Genomic DNA, 19324 nt, shown 5'->3' on the forward strand with positions numbered 1-19324 from the left:
TCCCTGGAACTGCCACTAGCAGCCTCTGGTTTCCACCAGCTTAGATTGGCCCACGTGGGTCTTTTATTAATGAGCCAATGGCCTGTGATCACATGACACAGCCCCTAGCTGAGAGGTCTCCAAGTAGCACCCAGGAACTGCAGGAAGTGGTATTAGCCAGTCAGTAGGGGGCGCTCTCCCCTGGCAGTTGGTGCTGATGCCAATGCCCCAGCGTGGCACTAGGGGGCGCTGTGCTGCTGGAGGGGCTGCCGTTTAGACAAGCAGTAAAACTGGTCCTTTGGGGATTTTAAAGATCCCCTGGTCATTTCCCCAAGGTTGGGGCAGAGAACCCCAGTGTCCTGGCCAAATTCCAGCCTGGGTCCTACTGTGCCGCACCAAATTCCCCCTGCAGCTTCAGCTAGCTCCAGGATCCTTTTCTTCTCTTCCCCTAAGTGTTGCACAGCATGGTCATGTGCGGGTGAGCAGCTGCCGTGCTCTGCCCCAGATGGTTGCATTTCTGCAGTGAGTGAGTGATCCAGCCACTCCATCCCTTATAGAATACATTTGTGACTGAGCCCGGAGGAGCCCTGTCTAGTGGTTAGAGCAGGGGACTGGGGAGGCTCCTGGGTTTCATCGCTAGCTCTGGTAAGGAGTGTTGTCTGTGCTTAGAGGAGGGGCTTAGCAGTCCGGAATCCTGGATCCCTGGCTCTGCCCTTACTGGTGGGGAGACCTTGGGCTAGTCACTTCCCTTGTGTGCTTGTCTCCCGCTCTGTGTGATGGAGATTATAATGCTTATCCAAAGCCCTTTGAGCCCCCCACAGGAAAGGTGCCATAGACCTGCAACATGTTATTACAATAATCCTGGGGAATCGGCCCCGGGGCTGCTGAACCAAGGGTCGAGGCAGCGGAAACTGACCGCGGGGAGAGACTGCAAATGCAGGGCTGGCTGGCTGCTCCCTGAGCACTGCTTCCCCGTTACAGATGCCTTGAAGCCAGAGTAGGTAAACTACAGCCCAGGGGCTGCATCCGGCCCTTCAGACGTTTTAATCCAGCCTCGAGTTCCCACGGGGAGCGAGGTCCGGGGCTTGTCCAGCTCCAGCTGGGGAACGGGATTAGGGGCTTGCCCCACTCTGCGCATGCCATGGATCTGTGCGGCTCCCGGAAGCAGCAGCATATCCCCTCTCTGGCTCCTACGTGTAGAGGCATCCATGGGGCTTCGCACACTGCTCCCACCCCAAGCACCATGCCCGCAGCTCCCATTGGTCAGGAATCACAGCCAATGGGAGGTGCAGGGGTGGCACCTGCAGACAGGGCCCCACGCTGAGCCACCTGACCGTGCCTCCACCTAGGAGCTGGAGGAGGGGACATGTTGCTGTTTCTGGGAGCTGCTTGAGGTAAGCACCTCCCGGAGCCTGCACCCCTGGCCCCCTCCAGCACCCAAACCCCCCCCCATCCCTCATCCCCCTCCTGCCCTCCGAACCCCTCAGTCCCAGCCCGAAGCACCCTCCTGCACCCCCAACCCCTCATCCCCAGCCCCATCCCAGAACCCTCACCCCCCCACACACACACCCCAACCCCCTGCCCCAGCCTGGAACCCCCTTCCCACATCCTGAATTCCTCATTTCTGGCCCAGGAGCCCGCTCCCCCAGCCAGAGCCCTCACCCCCTCCCACATTCCAACCCCCAATTTTGTGAGCATTCATGGCCCACCATACAATTTTCATACCCAGATATGGCCTTTGGACCAAAAAGTTTGTCCACCCCTGCCCTGGAGCCTGGCTGAGACCCCTGGACAGTGGAAGGCAAAGCCTTGAAAAAGGAGCTGTGTGGAGCATCTGTTACCCCCATGGTGCCAGTCTCCCTAGTGACTGCAGTGAAAGTTGCCATGGGGGGTGCAGTCTGGTCCAGTGTTGGGCAGGAAGCAGCGCTGCCCTCTGCCCCTCATCTGAACACCTGCTCAGTGCAGAGGCCAATGGGAGCTGCAAGCCCCCAGCTCCCATCGGGATAGGACAGATCCTTTAAAGGCCCCTAGAGCGACCCCACTGTCCCAGCTGCTGGGCCAGCTGCCACAGACTGTGTGGGCTCTGGCACCAGCCCTGACGTGATGGGGAAAGGAACAGAGGTAGCACTTTCCATGCCCCCATGCTGGCTGGACACCCTGTCCAATGCCCCCAAGGCACCAGCACCTTTGGCTGCCTGTGAAAGCTGCCCGCCAGTCTCAACCCTGCTCCTCTGCTGGACTCTGTGTGGGATAGAGAAGGTGCCTCTCCCCAAGGGATCCAAACCCCAAGGGGGTGTCGCTGTCAGGGCTGACTCCAGGCACTAGCCCAGCAAGCAGGTGCTTGGAGCGGCCATGGGGAGGGGGTGGCACATCTCCCACTTGGAGAGAAGGACCTGCCGCCGAATTGCCGCTTAAGACTGAAGCGGCGGCCGTAGAGCTCCCGCAGATCGTGATCTCGGCTTTTTTTTTTTTTTTTTTTGCTGCTTGGGGCGGCAAAAACCCTGGAGCGGCCAAGGTCAGGGCTGGGTGGGGTGCAGCCCTGATGGGAGTTGCTTCACTCTCTGCCAGTATTTGTGATCTTCACACCAGCTGGCAGGCTGGCCTCAGCCACCGGGTCCGATTCCCTCCTCATCACCCCAGTTTAAATCAGGAGTGACTCCACCAGGCCCGATTCCCACCTCATCACCTCGGTATAAATCAGGAGTGAGTCCACCGGGCCCAATTCCCCTCTCATCACCCGGTTTACGTTAGGAGTGACTCCACGAGGCCCGATTCCCTTCTCATTGCCCTGGTGTAAATCAGGAGTGACATTACTGAAGTCAGTGATGCCACAGAGGCGTCAGACATGCAGGAGTGAGAGGAGAATCTGGCCCCAGTCGACTGGCTCTGCCTGCAGTGTCGGCCCCATCTGCGCACAGGGGAGTGAATTCCTCTGTGCAGCAGAACAGCTGGCAGGGCTGCTTTGTATTCGCTCCAGCAGGTTCCTGTAAGGGAGGGGATGCAGGTGTCTGGGCTAGTACGTGGTGTGGCAAATTGCCGGTACTGTTATGCGGGTCTCGCGCTTTCTCTTCTTTGGGGAAGGTTCAGGGCGCCATTGCTTGCCTCTGAACCGGTATTTTTAATTACCCCACTAGTGCCCTTGAGGAGTGGAGTGGAGAGGGAGGGACCTGGGCCCGCCCTCTTCTCCAGGTCCCAATCCAGGGGCCCTGAGGTTAGTGGTGAACCACTTGAACTGGTGGTTCCTTCCCCTGGGCTACTTCCCTCTCCTGCCCTTCAGCTTGTGGAGGGGCTTCTTGCCTTCCTTCTACACAAGCCAGGTGCCCCTTACCTAGGGTTTTTTTGGACTTCTCAGCCCACCGCAGCACTCTTCCAAACTTTCCTTTTGTCTCTCTTCAAAACTGTTCTCTGCTTCAACTCCTTCAAACCACTCTCTGCTCCAACCAAACCTTCCTGCTCCAACCCCCACACTGTCTGACTGAAGCAGGGGTTTAGATCATGTGACTGACTGCTGGTGCTCTAATTGGCTTCAGGTGCTCTAGTTCAGGGGTCCCCAACCCCCGCTCCGCGGCCCGGTACCGGTCCGCGGCCTCTTAGAAACCAGGCCGCGAACCGACCCAGTGGAGCTTCCGCAGGCATGCCTGCGGGAGGTCCAGCTGAGCCGCGGGACGAGCGCTCCCTCCGCAGTCGTGCCTGCGGGAGGTCCGCTGCTCCCGGGGCTCAGCTGGAGCTTCCGCAGGCACGCCTGCGGAAGCTCCACTGGAGCCGGTGGACCTCCCACAGGCGTGCCTGTGGAAGCTCCAGCTGAGCCCCGGGAGCAGCGGACCTCCCGCAGGCACGACTGCGGAGGGAGCGCTCGTCCCGCGGCTCAGCTGGACCTCCCGCAGGCACGCCTGCGGAGGGTCCGGCAAACGAAACCGGTCCCTGGACCTAAAAAGGTTGGGGACCCCTGCTCTAGTTAATCTATAGCAAACCTTCCTCCCCTTGCAGGGAATAAGGCTCCCTGCTAACACTCTCCTGCTGCCCTCTGGCCATGCTGTATCACATAGGGAGGGGGCACTGGTATGTGGGCGTGGAGGATGTGTCCAGCGTGGTGGGGGAGGCATGTGAGCATATGTTCTACACGTGTGTTTGTATGTGTACACAGGAGAGCATGCCAGTGTAGATCCTTTGTGGGCGTGTTCGTGAGCGTGTGTGACTGTGAAATGGGTGTGGGTGTGTGCCTCTGTGTAGGTGGTGTTTAGAGTGGGTGTGTCTGTGAGGCCAGCAATTAGCTGTTTGGGGGCCATGTGCCCATGAGGGAGTTGCCCTGGGCTGAGTTCGAAGCTGTCCGGGTTTCCCTGCGGAGCAGAGGGTGCACATGGCCCGGCTGCGGCCCCCACCGCGCAGCAATGTAGCAATTGGTGATGACAGATGGGCTGGCTCCCAAGGAGCGGTCACCAAGGGTCACACTCTGCCAGCTTGTGCCAGCTGCCTCCTGCTGCATTCATAGGTAGCCCTGTCTGTGTCTGCTGGGCTCAGGCATGAGCGGCTGGGAGCAGTCTGCTCCTGGAGATGCAGGGTCTGCCTGAGCAGGAGAGCCCTTGGGGGCGCTCCTCCATGGCCTGAGCAGCCAGGCAGGGCTCTGAGCTGGGGACAGGCCCCTGAACAAAAGAACCGCCAGCTCCCCACCGAAGACAGGGGTGCACTTGATGGCACAGAAAAGCCCTGGGAGCCTGCCTGAGCCAGGCTAGACACCAAATGGGCACCTAATGCACTGTCTGCACACTCATACCTGCAGATCGCCACACACACACAAACGTACCCACACACCGCTACACATACGCACACCACTACACACACACACACACACAATCATACCAGAGTAAACTGGCCTGGCTCCGCTGGTGTTACCCCTGCTGCCCGTTAGCTGAGGATCCAGCCCAACAATGAGCCTGATCTAGCACGTCCCCTCTCCAAGTGCACAGGGCAGACCACCCAGGATGCTCAGCGCAGGACACTGCGCTTGCTGCTGGGGATGATGGCCAAGGAAGGAGGTGACATCCAGGCCCCAGGCTGGGCCGGCAGGGCGGGACCATCGATCCACTTGCCCGGCACTGCTGTGATCCGGCGTCGCCCGGTTACAGGGATTGGCTCAGCACTTAGACCCTTCCTGTGGAGCAAGGCCTGGGGGAGTCCGACAGTGGTTCTGTTAACGCCCTGCTCACATCGCTGGGGACAGTCATCCTGCATCACTTTGTCCCCACTGCAGAAGGGTGGATGCGCCGCTGGCGAGGCCCTTCGGCCAAGTCTCTCCCAGTCCCCCCCTACCAGGGTAACAGTCTAACAAATAATTCCAAGCCCTTGTGTGCGCTCTCAGCCTCAACACTGGGCCCAGAGGTCCTTCCACCCCTTGTCTCAGGGCTTCACAGGCTTCCATCTGCCAAGCTCCACAGTTCTCAAGGTTCACCCTCCTTTCAGGGCAGGGGATCGCAGGGTCCCCCTGGAGTCCACCAGCAAGTCCCCCCAACACAAACTAAAACCACTTCTGCCTCTCCAGGCAGAAACGCCTGTTCCTCTTGAGTTTCCTCTGCTGCGCCCCTCAGCTGAATGTCTCCCCGGGCCAGAGCCAGCACCACCGCAGCTTGCTCCACCCTGGTGGCTTCTCCAACTTGCCTGGCCTCTCGCCAGGTTCTTCACTTGGGAGACAATCCCAGGGCCAGCCAGGCTTCCTCTCCAACTCTGCCAGCCTCTCCCCTGCCAAGGGAGGGAGAGCAGCAGCCCTGCCCATCCCCTGCAGCCCGCTTCTGCTCTGGGTAACCACCCAGCTCCTCCCCCAGCAGGGCTCATCTGGAACTGGGCGTGGCTCATGCTCCAATTAACTCTTTCAGAGCCACCCCGCACACCCAGACTGTGACTTGCTGAATTCAATGGGCCGGGGCCCCTTGTCTGGTGCCCATGGGACTCATGCTATCAACTGTGACACAGCTGTGCCAATCACGCCAGCTGAGGATCCTGCCCCGGAACCACACCTGATGCTGTTGGCCACTTGGTTCTGGTGCAGACTAACCAGCGTGCTGCAGAAAAGCTGTATCCCAACACATCGGGGATTTGATTTGGAGAGGCTGCTTGTGTGGATGACGATGCACCACCAGGAAAGCTGGAGGTTGCATTCGATTTAGGGCTTGGCTAGATGAACAGTTACTGTGTGCCAAGCTGGGGTGTCAATCCACAGTGCACCAGCCCACCACGCACACACCTGATCCCCTCCTGTTTCAAAGTGGGTGGATCAAAGCTCACTAGGGAACTGTGACATTGCACTCCATATGTTTTATGGAAATATGCTAATGAGTGTGAATATAATGTAACTGGAATATGCTTCATGCAAAAGGTCTCTTGTAAGGTATCATTACAAAGGTTATAATCTACCAAGTGTGTTCATCCTATTTGTATGCATGTATCATTCTTGTATCTGAAGCTAGAAATATAAAGTATAACTCTGAGGTACTATTGTAACTATGCAAAGTGTGGGCCATTGATGATGGTTTAGAATCTTGATGGCTCCCATTGACTAGGACAATTGGTTGTAAATGGCTGTGTTTACTTGCAAGCCTTCCTGTGTTCAGTGAGCCAGCCCAGGAAGAATGGTGGAATCCATCTTAAACCTGGGGCTTTTCCATGTAGAAGGAAGGGTGGGGATCCAGAGAGACAAAAGATTCCTGCCTTGTGCCAAAGCTATAAAAGGGGGTGGAAGAGAACACAGGATGGTCCAAGTCATGAGAACACCCCTGCTTTTCACCTAAGATGCCTGCTGGAACTAACCAGGACTGCACCAGGGGAAAGGATTGGGCCCAGACTAGGAAGGAGTCTAGTCTGTGAAAGAAGTTTATTGGAACATCTCTGAGGGTGAGATTTACCTGTAAATAGTTTCTTAATGTAGTAAGCTTAGACTTGGGCATTTTGTTTTATTGTACTTGGTAACTTATGTGGTAAACCCAGGACAAACAACTATGGGTGGGGGGTAGTAATTAGTCCCAGGGGGTTAAAAGGCCTCTCCCTAGCCACTGAGGAGAGATAACCATGGGGAAATAAGGTTCAGCTGGAAAAGGGGTTACTAGGGAACTAATTAAGTTCAGCTGGCTCCAACTGCTTGAGACCTTTTTAACACCCCCCCCCCCACACACACACGGAAGGACTGGGGTGAGAGAAGCAGGGAAGCTGCCAGTACGCTCGGTGCAGCAAGACACCGAACCCTTCCAGGAAGGAAGGCTGCACTCCCTCCCCAGAAGGGAAGGAAAACAAGCACAAGGGACTGACTGAGGAAAGGGATAGCCGGACCCTGTGCTACCTAAAAGGATTTGCCTTGCCCAAGCCTGTGTCCCCAAGGCTAAAAAGGACTGAACCTGCTGAGGAGAAGAAGGTACTTTGCCACACTTACTTTGTTCTGTCTGTTATTACTTGAAACCACTTAAATCCTACTTTTTGTATTTAATAAAATCACTTTTGTTTATTAGTAAACCCAGAGTAAGTGATTAATACCTGGGGGAGCAAACAACTGTGCATATCTCTATCAGTGTTATAGAGGACTATAAGTTTACTCTATATAAGCTTCATACAGAGTAAAATGGACTTATTTGGGGTTTAGATATCATTGGGAACTGGGTGTCTGGAAGCTGGAGATAGGTGATCTGCTAAGCTGTTTTTGGTTAAAGTCTGCAGCTTTGGGGGCATGGACCAGACCTGGGTCTGTGTTGCAGCAGGCTAGCATGTCTGGCTCAACAAGGCAGGGTTCTGGAGTCCCTCCATCCATTCCTCCCCATACACTCCATCCATTTATCTCCAGATACCACATCTATCTATCCCCATACACCCCTCTCATCCATCCATTGCCATCCACCCCATCCATCCATCTATCTATCTCCATACACCCATCAATCTAATCTATCAATAGATGTGGTGTATGGGGATAGATCTATCTGTCCCCATACACCGCCTCTATCTATCATCTACCTACCTACCTACATGCACCGCCGTGCATGGAAAGCTGCAGTGAGTCATGGGGCAGTGGCTGTTCTGCACAGAATAGTGGACAGTCCAGCCTGGGAAGAAGAACCAAGGAAGAGACAGCGTTGCATGGAGAGAAGAGGCCATGCATGCCCCAGTGGTGGGGGAAACAGCAAGCCAGAGGGCAGGACCCTGGTGCACAGGGCCACTAGCAAGCCCTGCTGGAGAAGCATGGATGTGAGCTGACCATGCTTTGGAGCCTGGGTGGGACCTGGGTATGCTCCATGTCCTGCCATGGGCAGCCCTGAGCTGTGCAGTAGGGGGATATAAATCAGTGTTACTCAACGGACTGCAGCAGCGTGAGGCAGATTTACACCAGCTGAGGATCTGATCCCAGTTTTGAGCCCTAACTCAAGCCATGAGTGTTGATGAGTCTCGTAGTCTCATCCTAGCCAACATTTCTGTGCACCACAAACCCATCCTCCAGGACTGCCAGCATCTCTGCAAGGGAGAGAGGGGCACTGGCAGACCTGGGTGTGGGGAGTCCAGGGTTGGGCTAGCAGGGGGCTGTGGGTTGGGATTGAGGGGCACAGGCAGAGCTGGGTGTATGGGGAGCCCAGGGATGAGACAGACGACAGAGGGCTGTGGGTCAGGACTGAGGGACACCAGCAGGTCTGTGCAGGGGGAAGCTTGCCTGGCCCTTGCTTGCGTTCTGCCCACCTCTCAGAGCATTATGTTCAGCCACAAACGTTTAATAACAAAGCAAAACGAGTAAAAGCCTTGGCTGCGCAATATTCCTCAGGCTGTCCCCTCCCCCTCCCGGGCCTTTCTGCTTGGCGAGATTAAGTCATCAAATATTAATCAGGAGTAATTATCCCTCCTCAGGCACCGCTCTCCTCCCGCAATGTGTGTTCCCAGCCCGGCTCTGCTCCCTGCAGCCCCTGCCCCTCAGCTTCCCAGCCAGCGCAGAGCCCCACCATGGGTCACCGGCAGTGGTCAGGCTGGAGCGCGGAGCTGGCGATTGTCTGTGTGTGTGGAAAGCAGCTGCTGAGGATTGAGGAGACGGGAGCAGGTGATGGACCAGGGCCTCAATCCATGCAGGGGGAGAGAGGGGATCAGGGTCGTACCAGGAGGGCTGCGCAGCACAGGGGGAAGATACCATGAGGGAGTTTCCCTACCACCTAGCACCATGTGGTAGCACTGGGTTCAGCCCATGGGGTGGGTAAACCAACCTCAGCTGAATGCCACATTCCTCAAACGAGACATGGGTAAACTCGGTTCCCCCTCGACAACACTACTGGGGTCAGCACTGACTGAGGGGATGGATGGAGGGACTCCAGAACCCTGGCCCCCACTCCGTATAGCACAGCCCTGAGGTCAGCACTGCCTGTGAAGTGAGAGCGCCCCCTGCGCCCTATAGCACAGCGCCCCAAGCACTGTCCTAGGGCCAGCATGGACTGCAAGGGGAGAGCACCCCCTATTGAACCACCCACCTCACTCCCTGCAGACACTGGGTTTCCTTGGGAAAGGTTTCCCATCCCAGCAGTGACCCGACCAGACCCCCTGCCAGCACGTGGGATCCGCTGTGCTCCTGGGGGTGGGGGATGTGTGATGTGCATGTGCCCATGAGTGGGAACTCAGCACAGGTCCTTCTCCCCCTCCAGGACCCAGCCTGTTCCGAGGACAGACTCCTCCATCTGCCTCCCCACCCCCCTTGGGACCCTGCCCAGCAGAATCCCACCCCAGGCGGGTTCTGAGAGTCTCCCACAGCTGCCAGGTGCCCTCCTGCCAGTGCCAATCTCAGACCCACTAGGCGGCACAGCAGCCATGACTCACCCGGCAGTTGCCCAGCTCCTCGGCCGACAGTATGATGGTGCCACACTTTTTCCCTGGAATCCCACTGCAGAAGAAGAGAGAAAGGGTCTGAGCCACTGAGCTGGCCCTGCCCAGAGAGCACCCCCCAACCCTGGGCTGGCCCTGCCCCAAGATCGCCCCCTGGCCCATATGTATGGGAACTAGGGGTGCAGGGGGTGCTGCAGCACCCCCAGATTTTATGCAGGGTTCTGGCCACCAGCCCCACATACTGCTCCCCGGCTGCTGGCCCTGTGCCTGGGGCCCTGCGCTCAGGACTCCGCTCCCCGGCCCTGCACCCAAGGCTCTGCTCCCTGGCCCCATGCCCACCCCCACCTGTGGCCCCACTCTCGGCCCCCCTTACCCCTGTCCGGGTCCCCCCCTCCCAGAGACATGGCCCTGCTCCCAACCCCAGCTGTGGGGGCTGGGTGGGTGTGGGCAGGGTATGGGGGGGCATGAGGTAAAAAGTAAAAACTGCTTTCAGCACCCCCACTATTAAGTGTTCCAGCAAAACTGCCCAGCCCTGGGCTGCCCTGGCCTGACAGACCCCCACTTCCATGCACCCATCCTACCACACCTTTGCTCTATTACCCCAGCCACACGCCTCCTGTCTCCATCACCTCCATGTGGCACCCGCTCCCCTCAGTTATCCCCTCTGCTGCCCTCTCCCCACCCTGCCTCCCCTCCCCTGAGGCATCCTCCCCCCACTTCTGCCCCTCTTCCAGTGGCTGCTGGCAGATTGCTGGCTGCGCGCAGGGCTTCACCACAGGAGCACTGCCTGGCCTGAGATGGGCGCTGCCATCAGGAGGTGGGGAGGGGGATTCACAGATGCATTTGGGGGGCTGTAATCCAGTGCACTGTGTCTGCGCCACACCTGCCTGCCCAGTTACCAGGGAGCACACTGGGCCCAGCAGGGTCCCTGGGGAAGAGACCCCCTTCCCCACCCCACCTGGCCTTGTCTGCACCAGGACGCCCCCAAAGTGTTGCTCCCTGGGACGCAGCCCTGGCACAGGCAGGGATCTCGCGCCGCGGCAGCGGTAAAGGCAAAACATAAGAGTTATTCACACCCGGTCCGCGGGCAGTAGTGAGTCACGGGCTCAGGTCCTCGGCCAGGAGCTGAGCAACTGTTATATAATGAGCAGGCCCCAGCCCTGAGGCAGGGCAGCAAAGAGTCAGTGGTTCAGGCCCTCAGGCAGGGGCTGAGCAAACAGATAAACAGCAGGCCCAGGCTCCTGGCTCCAGAGGGCCTGCGAGAGGGGGAGACTGACACCCACAAGTTGGGTGGCATGGGGGACGCAGGCCCACCCACTCCACTGCGTCCCAGCCCGGGGCCCTAGCAGCGGCAGAAGACCCGCTGCAGTGTCAGTGGGGATCCTGGCCGCAACACACTGACATCGGCTCTGGGTGTGACGCAGCCAGACTTCGGTCGGCTGCCCCCGGGCTACTTCCTACCTCCCCCTCTAGAGGTACCTGGGTCTGGACGGCTTCCTCCAAGGGGTCAAGCACCCGGGCTCCTCAGGGTAACTGGCAAGGGGAAGGCTTGGCAGCTCCTCTGGGTAACTTGTGAGGGGAAGGCTTGGCAGCTCCTCCGGGCTCTGGTCGGCATCAGGTATCAGCTGGTCCAGCCAGTCCTCGGGTTGGCCACCGATTGCCGGGGTCTCCCAACCGGGAGCTAGGCCACAAGTATCTGGCCTCTCTGGCAGCTGTTTTTCTAGTGAGTTCTGGGGTTGGGCTTTTATACTTCCTGTCCCATGCCTTGACCTCTGGGGGGCGGGCACAGGATTCACTGGCTCCGCCCACTTTGGTGTCTGGAGAGGCTCGCCCCTCTCCAGGGCGGCGGGGAACCAGACTGCCTCACTACACGCCCACTGGGACAAAGGCCCATCTCACTGCAGGGCCCTACCTCCCCTGCAAGTGCCCAGACAGCTCCCTGGGCTCCAGTCTCTGATCCGGCTCCCCAGCTTGCCCAGGGCCCCCCGAGCAGCCAGCCCAGTGGCAGCGACCTCCACACCAGGCTGCCAGGCTCCTGGGGCACCTGATTTTTAAGCTCAGTGAAGTCTGTTTCCATCCCCATCGGGCTCATTGATTGAAAAGTCAGAAGGAAATTGCTCAGAGGCCTGGGTTCTAGGCCCAGTTCTGTCACTGGCCTCCTGGCTGACCTTGGGTAAGTCACTTCACCGCTTGCTGCCTCGGTTTCCCCACCTCTCAGATGAGGCTGATTGGCCTGCCCTCCTGGGGTTAATTAGGTAAGGGCTGCCCAGTGCTTAGAGAGCTAGCAAAACACCAAGCACTGGGCAGTGCACTGGGTGGAAAGCTGGCTGCCCCATCCCACTGGCACTGGATTTGACTGTCCTGCTGGAGGGGCTGGAGTCAAGCAGGCTGTTGATGCAATGAACATGGCTCTCAATGGACCTTGCTGGCAGCCAGAGGAAGCCCGGACCCCAAAACCAATGGACGAGGGGGAGCCAGTGTCAGACACAGGAGATGGTTCTCAGGTAGACACCAGGCCACACCAGCCAGGAGTGCTTTGCAGAACTGGCATTAGAAGGGGCCAGGTGAATGGTTTAAATGCAGGGGCTGGCAGTAGGGGCTTGGAGGGAATTTCTGAGAGGTTCTAACGAGCATCCTAATGGGGGGCTGATCATCCACACCCAGCTCCCCTGTCAACTGACCAAAATCAGTCCTGCTCCGTTGGCTCCAGCAGAGCTAGGACACTTGACACCAGTGAGGACCTGATGCCAATGGAGCTACGGCGGATTGACATCAGCTGGGATCTCGCCTGTTGGCTCCAATGGAGCTATGGATGATTTACACCAGCTGGGATCTGGCCCATTGGCTCCTGTGATAGGTATTGCAATCCCAGCCAGTATTTGGGGGACCCCGTTGTGTTAAGTTTCTGTCACTGTGGGCCAGGCACTGTATGCAATTCCAGGGGGAAGGGCCACCCCAGTTCCTCCCGGACCCAAAGCTAGTGGGAGGCAATTAGGTAACTCACTCAGGCTGTAAAGGACCCAAAGGACATGAAAAGAGGAACTTCTTGACTTGCTGGCACACCAGCTGGGAGCCTGCGTAACAAAACAGAGCAATTGGCATTGCTCATTTGTGATCATAAATTTGGTCTAGTTGGTGTTACCGAAACCCGAAGGGACGATTCCCATGATTGGGATGTTAAAGTCAAGGGTTATAACCTAGTCAGGAAGGATCGAGTGGGCAAAAGGGGTGTGGGGAGAAAAGTGGCACTGATAACTTGGAAGAACATGATCTTGAATACTAATGGTCAATGTCCTAACAGATAAAGCACAAGGTGGGGAATTAGTTGGGCTCTGCTACAGAGCCCCAAATCACACTCGGGAATGGGATGGGCGGCTCCTTATGTACCGATCTATCATGTGTAGGGAAATGTGTGATCATGGGAGACTTCAATCTGAGTGACATGTGGGAGGTCTCCTGCAGCCAGCGCTAAAACATTCTTGGAATTTCTAAATATTCTAGATGACAGTTTCCTAACTTGAAAAGTGTTGCAGCCAACATAGGGGATTCTGTATTAGACCTTGTCCTAACAAATACAGAGGAACTGCTCACAGAACTAAAACTCAACGCTAGCTTAGGTACAAGTGATCATTTATAATGTGCCCACAGAACAGGGACCAGACCAGTAATAGATACACTTGGTGTTCTGCTAATGGGGCCAATTTCACAAAGCTAAAACAATTATGAGCGAAACCACCTGGGAAGAAGAATTCAATCAGAAAAATGTGAATGCTAATTGGGAATCATTTGAGCACATCTTCCTGGATGCCCCAAAAGTCATAAGCGAGGAAGAAGGCTGCACTTCATTAAACACCAGCCTGGTTTGGAGGGGAAGTAAAGGCAGCTAAAGCAAAATACGTATATGGAACACATAGGAGAAAGGGGAAACTGATAGGAACGAGCAGAAGTCAGAAGCTAGGAGCTGAAAATAATTGATAAGGGAAGCACTGGCAGGGTTAACCAGGGCCTCACCTGACAGCAGGAGGGCTAGGGTTAACTGAGAGAGAAGCCCAGCTCAGGAAGGGCTGTTTAATGACCAGGACATGAGCAGTCAGGCCTAATGGTTAGAAGCCAGTGCCAAACCCAAGCTCAGAGTCAGAGACAGCATCGGGGGTCAGGTGTAGGAGCAAGGCCGCCCGGGGGGGGCAAGTGGGGCAATTTGCCCCAGGCCCCACAGGGGCCCCCACGAGAGTTTTTTGAGGCCCCTGGAGCAGGGTCCTTCACTCACTCTGGGGGCCCCAGAAAACTCTCGCGGGGCCCGGGCCCCCGGAGCTTCTTCCGCTCCGAGTCTTCGGCGGCAATTTGGTGGCAGGGGGTCCTTCCGCTCCGGGACCTGCCACCGAAATGCCAGGTCTTCGGCGGCAATTCGGTGGCAGGGGCCCCCCACCGCCGAAGGCCCGAGGCCCCCTGAATCCTCTGAGCGGCCCTGCATAGGAGCAGGGCCCTAGAGTGTGGCAGGAGTTGGGAGCAGGCAGGGGACTGGGATATGGAGGCCAGGAGGAGGCAGGTGAGCAGGAGGGGTCTTTAGTAGCAGCCAACCAGGATTTCTCCAGTAGCCCAAACAACTTCATGCACCTCTTCCTGGTTTAAATAAAGCTCCTCAGCCAATAGAAGATGCTGGATTTTCCCCCAATCAGAAGCTTTGGGGGCAGGGCCCTTTGCAATTTAGCACTTCACTGGTTCCCTTTGCAGTGGGTCAGGTGAGCTGCTGGGTGGCAGTTGTGGCCTGATCACAACCTAGTGCCCCAAGAGCTGGGGTTTGAGGCCTGTAATCTGTCACCTCTCCTCGAGGGAGCCTGCTGGCTGGCCGTGGGCTGGGGTTTTGGGGAAGGTGTTTACCAAGTCAGGAGGGCGGATGTGCTGCCAGCTCCCAAGAGCGCTCTTCAGGACTGTAGCTTTCCCAATCCCCAAAATACCAGAGTTTAGCCAAGTGCACTTTTAGGTCATCTTGGGTTTGGGGTAACTTTTGTCTCCAGTCCAGGGCTGCTGGGTTGTGGGAAGCTGCGGGTATCTTTGGGCAGAACTAGGGATGGAATCCTGTAACGGCGTGTGCACCCTCCTCTCATGAGTGCCCCGTTTGTGGTCAGCTGGTTCTTCCAGCCCTCTGGCCGAGTCACACACACTGTCCCCCCATCCAGGGTATACAGTCTCTAGCTCTCGCTCACAGCCCTGGTATTGGGCTGTAGCACCAAGGCTTCCGCCCCAAGGCCCTGTCTTCTTTAACAGCCCAACCGGGGCCCATCTCTGTACCCTCGGATGGTGTCCTTTTGGCAGCGCTCCCAGAGCTCAGTCTTCAACCAGACCAGCAGGGCCCATCACGGTACCCACGCCCAGCCTGGCTAGGTTATGGTCAGTCCCCTGGGTACAGCCTGTCCGCACTGACCTGTCCATGGTCCTTCTGTTCTTCCTGACAGCCAGCAGGCACCCAGTCTTTGGCAGCCTTCCCTGGGCTCAGTCCCACCTGCAGTGTGCTGTCTGTGATGCTGCTGCTCTTCCAGCCAGTCAGGCACCCAGTACTCCCTCTCCGAGCACCAGGCGGCAACTGACTGCTCTGCCTCTTCTGCTTCCTTTTACAGGGCCCTTCTGGCCTCTGACTGGCCGCCCCAGCAGCCCCTCTGATTGGTTGTTTCTCTGCAGCCACTCTAGGCTGGACTGGAGGACTTCTCCTATGGAGAACATCTGGAGGACTTCTCCTCTGCTCTTTTCTGGGGTGGGATGAGACAGGGCCATGAGGCCTCCTGGATGGGGGGGAGTGTCCAGACCTAGTCCACTCTGTGACAAATCCATAACTTGAAACAAAGGGGCTTTGCCCCACGGTCACATGTTCTGCATTATTGTACATAAACTCTGCTGGTGGCAGCAGCAAGGCCCAGTTGTTCTGGTGGAAGTTGATGTAACATCAAAGATACTGCTCCAGGATCTGGTTGGCTCTCTCCACTTGATCATTAGTCTGAGGGTGATAGGCGCAGGAGAGGCGGGAGCGTATGCCCAAAATCCAGACAGCTTCTCACCAAAAGTGGGAGATAAATTGTGCACTGCAGTCAGAGATGTAGTGCTCTGGGAGGTCATGGACGCAGATGACTTGGTCCATCCAGAGCCAGGAGGAGGAGGGTAGGCCAGTCCAGGGGATGAAGTGTGCTGTCTTCATGAGGTGGTCCACAACAGTCAGGATGGTCATGAACCCATTGGACGTATGTAGTTCTACTACAAAGTCTAAGATGGTGACTGTCTAGGGGACAAGTAGAATCTCAAGAGCTTGCAGGAGTCCCAGGGGGTTATTGTGCAGCGCCTTTGGAATGGGTGCATACATTGTAAGAGGCCACATAGGCCTGGGGATGTGGCTCATATGCAAGGCCACCAGAAGACATGAGAGATGAGCTGCTGAGTGTTGAAGTGACCAAAATGTCCTGCCAGGGGACGTCATGGCATACCTGTAGTGCTGCAGTCCTTGGAGGCCTGGGAGGAACATATATACGCCTCTTTACGTAGGTTACCCTGTCTCAGACATCTTGGGGTTCCCAACTTATGGCTTCCTGCTCGACTGGTGGGATCCAATAGATCAAGGCTGATCTTTTGATGGGGAGCAGATCTTGGCAGGGAGCTGCACCCAGAAAGTTATGAGGTGTGAGGATGTACGAGGTTTCCAGTTCAAGTCATTTTGGCGAGTGTAATATTTGCCCTTCCAGGACAAAGCTATGGTTGGTTCCTGGGTGATAGGAGATTATGAAATTAAAGTGTCTAAACAATAAGGTCCACTGAAGTCAACGTTGGTTGACAGCCATGGCCCTACGCCGACATTCAAAGATCTTATGGTCAGTGTACAGCTGGAGGGGATACCAGGAACTTTCTAGATAGTGGCACCACTCTTCAAAAAGTGTTCTTAATTGCCAGGAGTTCTCTGTCCAAAATCCCATCATTTTGCTCTGCAGGTGTGAGTTCCCTGGAGAAGGTGCTCAGAGGTAGTAGCTGTTGAGCACCTCTCCAATTGCCATGTTGGAAGCATCTGCCTTGAGGATGAAGGCTGGCATGACCTCAGGGTGGGCCAATATGGGAGCAGTGGTAAATGTGAGTTTTAATCGTTCAAAGGCCTGCCAGGCCTCAGGAGACCAGAGGAACCTGATGTTTTTGCAGAGCAGGGCAGTGAGAGGGATGATCTGCTCTGAGAACCTCAGGATGAACCACTGGTAGAAATTCACAAACCCCAAGAAGCATTGTCTTTCATAAATATTCTGTGGTGCCTCCATTCTGGACTGCCTTTACTTTGCACAGGTCCATTTTGATTCTGGCAGGAGATAGGATGAACCCTAGAAATTCTACAGAGGCTCTAGTTAGTTAAGTCTCGTTGTGTGCCTTGGCTTCTCTACATACTTGTGTTATTTGTTTATATTCATCCTTCATCATTTGACCTAGTTTCCACTAAATGTAGGATTCTTTTTATGAGTTTCAGATCATTGAAGATCTCCTGGTTAAGCCAGGGTGGTCTCTGGCCATACTTCCTATTTTCCGACACAGTGGGATCGTTTGCTTTTGTGCCCTTAATAATGTCTCCTTGAAAAACCTCCAACTATCTTGAACTGTTTTTCCCCTTAGACTTGCTTCCCATGGGGTCTTACCTATCAACTCCCGCTGAGTTTACTAAAGTCTGCCTTCTTGAAATCCATTGCCTTTATTGTGCTGTTTTCCCTCCTATCATTCCTTAGAATCACAAACTCTACCATTTCATGATCACTTTCACCCACGCTGCCTTTCACTTTCAAATTCTCAACCAGTTCCTCCCTATTTGTTTCTCCACCTTCTGAAATAAAAAATGTCTCCATTGCATTCCAAGAACTTGCTGGATAATCTGTGTCCTGCTGTGTTATTTTCTGGGTTGTTGAAGTCCCCCCATCACCACCACATCTTGTACTTTGGATCACAGGCGCCGACGCCATGGGTGCTCCAGGGCTCAGCATCCACCAGCCACAGGAGGTGCTTGGGGGAGAGTGGAGAGCAGCGAGCGATGGGTGGGTGTAGGTTCCGGGGAGGGGGCAGAGTGGTGGGGAAGAAGTGGAGTGAGGGCGGGGCCTCAGAGGAAGGGGGGGAGTAGGGGCGAGAACAGGTGGAGTGAAGGCGGGGCCTCAGGGGAAGGGGCGAAGTGGGGATGGAGCACCCACAGGGAAAAATAAAAGTGAGCACCTCTGCTTTTGATGATTTTGTTAGTTGTTTATAAAAAGCCTCATCCACCTCTTCTTCCTGGTTAGGTGTCTACCATGGCATCATCCTTTTATCCTTACCCAGATAAACGACTGGAGGTACGGCCTGTTTTAAAGACTTGGGCTATTTGGCTGGGTTTATCCAACCCCTTCAGCGCTGGCCTAGCTCTGCTCCCACTGAATGCAATGGGCGTTCTGAGCATTGACTCCAGTGTTGTTATGTCATGGACCAGGCCATGACTGTGCTCGGTGCTGTACAGACAGAACACAACGAGGGTCCCTGCCCCAAAGAGCCGACAATCTAATGGGAGCAGAGTTAGGCCAGTGCTGAGTGCTTCTGAAACCCCCACTCTCCAGGCATGTCTACACTAGAAACCTAAATCCACCTATATTAGGTCAACTTACAGCTACCCCAGTAAATACTACAGTGGTGCATGTTCACACTACCCTCCCTGTGGCAGGGAAGTGCTTCCACCTACTGAAGAGGGGCAGTGTGGGGGGCTGAGAGCCCAGCTGCCCCTGGGATCCCAGCTGTGAGCTCTGTGCTCGGAGTCCAGGCAAGCCTCTGGGAAGACGCTGGGCTCCTGGTGGGAAGTGGTGGGGGAGCCTCCAGGCAGCAGCTGGACTGGGAGCTGGGAGCCCCACACCTGCCCCGGTGACAGCCTGGCTTTCTTGTCAATTTCACGGCTCCAGCATGGAGACATGAAATCAACAAGAATGACAGCCAACATGGACACTGCGTCGCCCTAACTACACTGACATAAGCTCTATGCCTCTCGCAGAGGTGGTGCCATTATGTCAGTGTAGCGTGGCACTTACATGGATGGGCACAAGGCTGTAGTGTGCACACTGCCATAATTAGGTTGACGTAAGTTGCCTGATGTCAACCTAACTCCGCAGTGTAGACCAAGCCTCAGAGTTTGCTGGACAATACGCTGAAAACCTTCCCCCTCCCATCATGCAGAGCGGCTCCACTCTCAGCTGCTGAGTCTCACGCACTCGGCCCTTGAACTGCCCCACCCACCCAAGGATCTCACAGCACCGTACAAGCCTCCTCAGTCCAGCCGCAGAGCTCCTCTGGGAGTAAGTCGCAGGCGGAGAAACAGAGGCAGTGAGGTGACTTGCCCAAGGTCACCATACACAGGGCTGGGAACAAAACCCAGGTGTCCTGACTCTCCCTCTCAGCCCAGCATCACAGTGCAGGTTCAAATAGACAGAGGGACTCATCTGTAACCTCCGAGTGTCCTGGGAATTTGGGATTTGCTGGCCCTGTAACCACCAGCAGACCCACC

The 19324-nt window shown here is 56.0% G+C and overlaps 1 protein-coding gene across 1 annotated transcript in view; it reads right to left on the minus strand.

Annotated features, from left to right (window-relative positions):
• Positions 1-19324, minus strand: part of LOC123370362 (copine-5-like) — a 194236-nt gene that overhangs the window by 109128 nt on the left and 65784 nt on the right. Inside the window, exon 8 of the mRNA XM_045016877.1 lies at positions 9796-9859. Within this exon, the coding sequence (XP_044872812.1) occupies positions 9796-9859 (64 nt within the window). The remainder of the gene's footprint in view (positions 1-9795; positions 9860-19324) is intronic.

The sequence above is a fragment of the Mauremys mutica genome, chromosome 4 (genome assembly GCF_020497125.1).
Source record: "Mauremys mutica isolate MM-2020 ecotype Southern chromosome 4, ASM2049712v1, whole genome shotgun sequence".
In the NCBI taxonomy this organism is placed as follows: Eukaryota; Metazoa; Chordata; order Testudines; family Geoemydidae; genus Mauremys; species Mauremys mutica.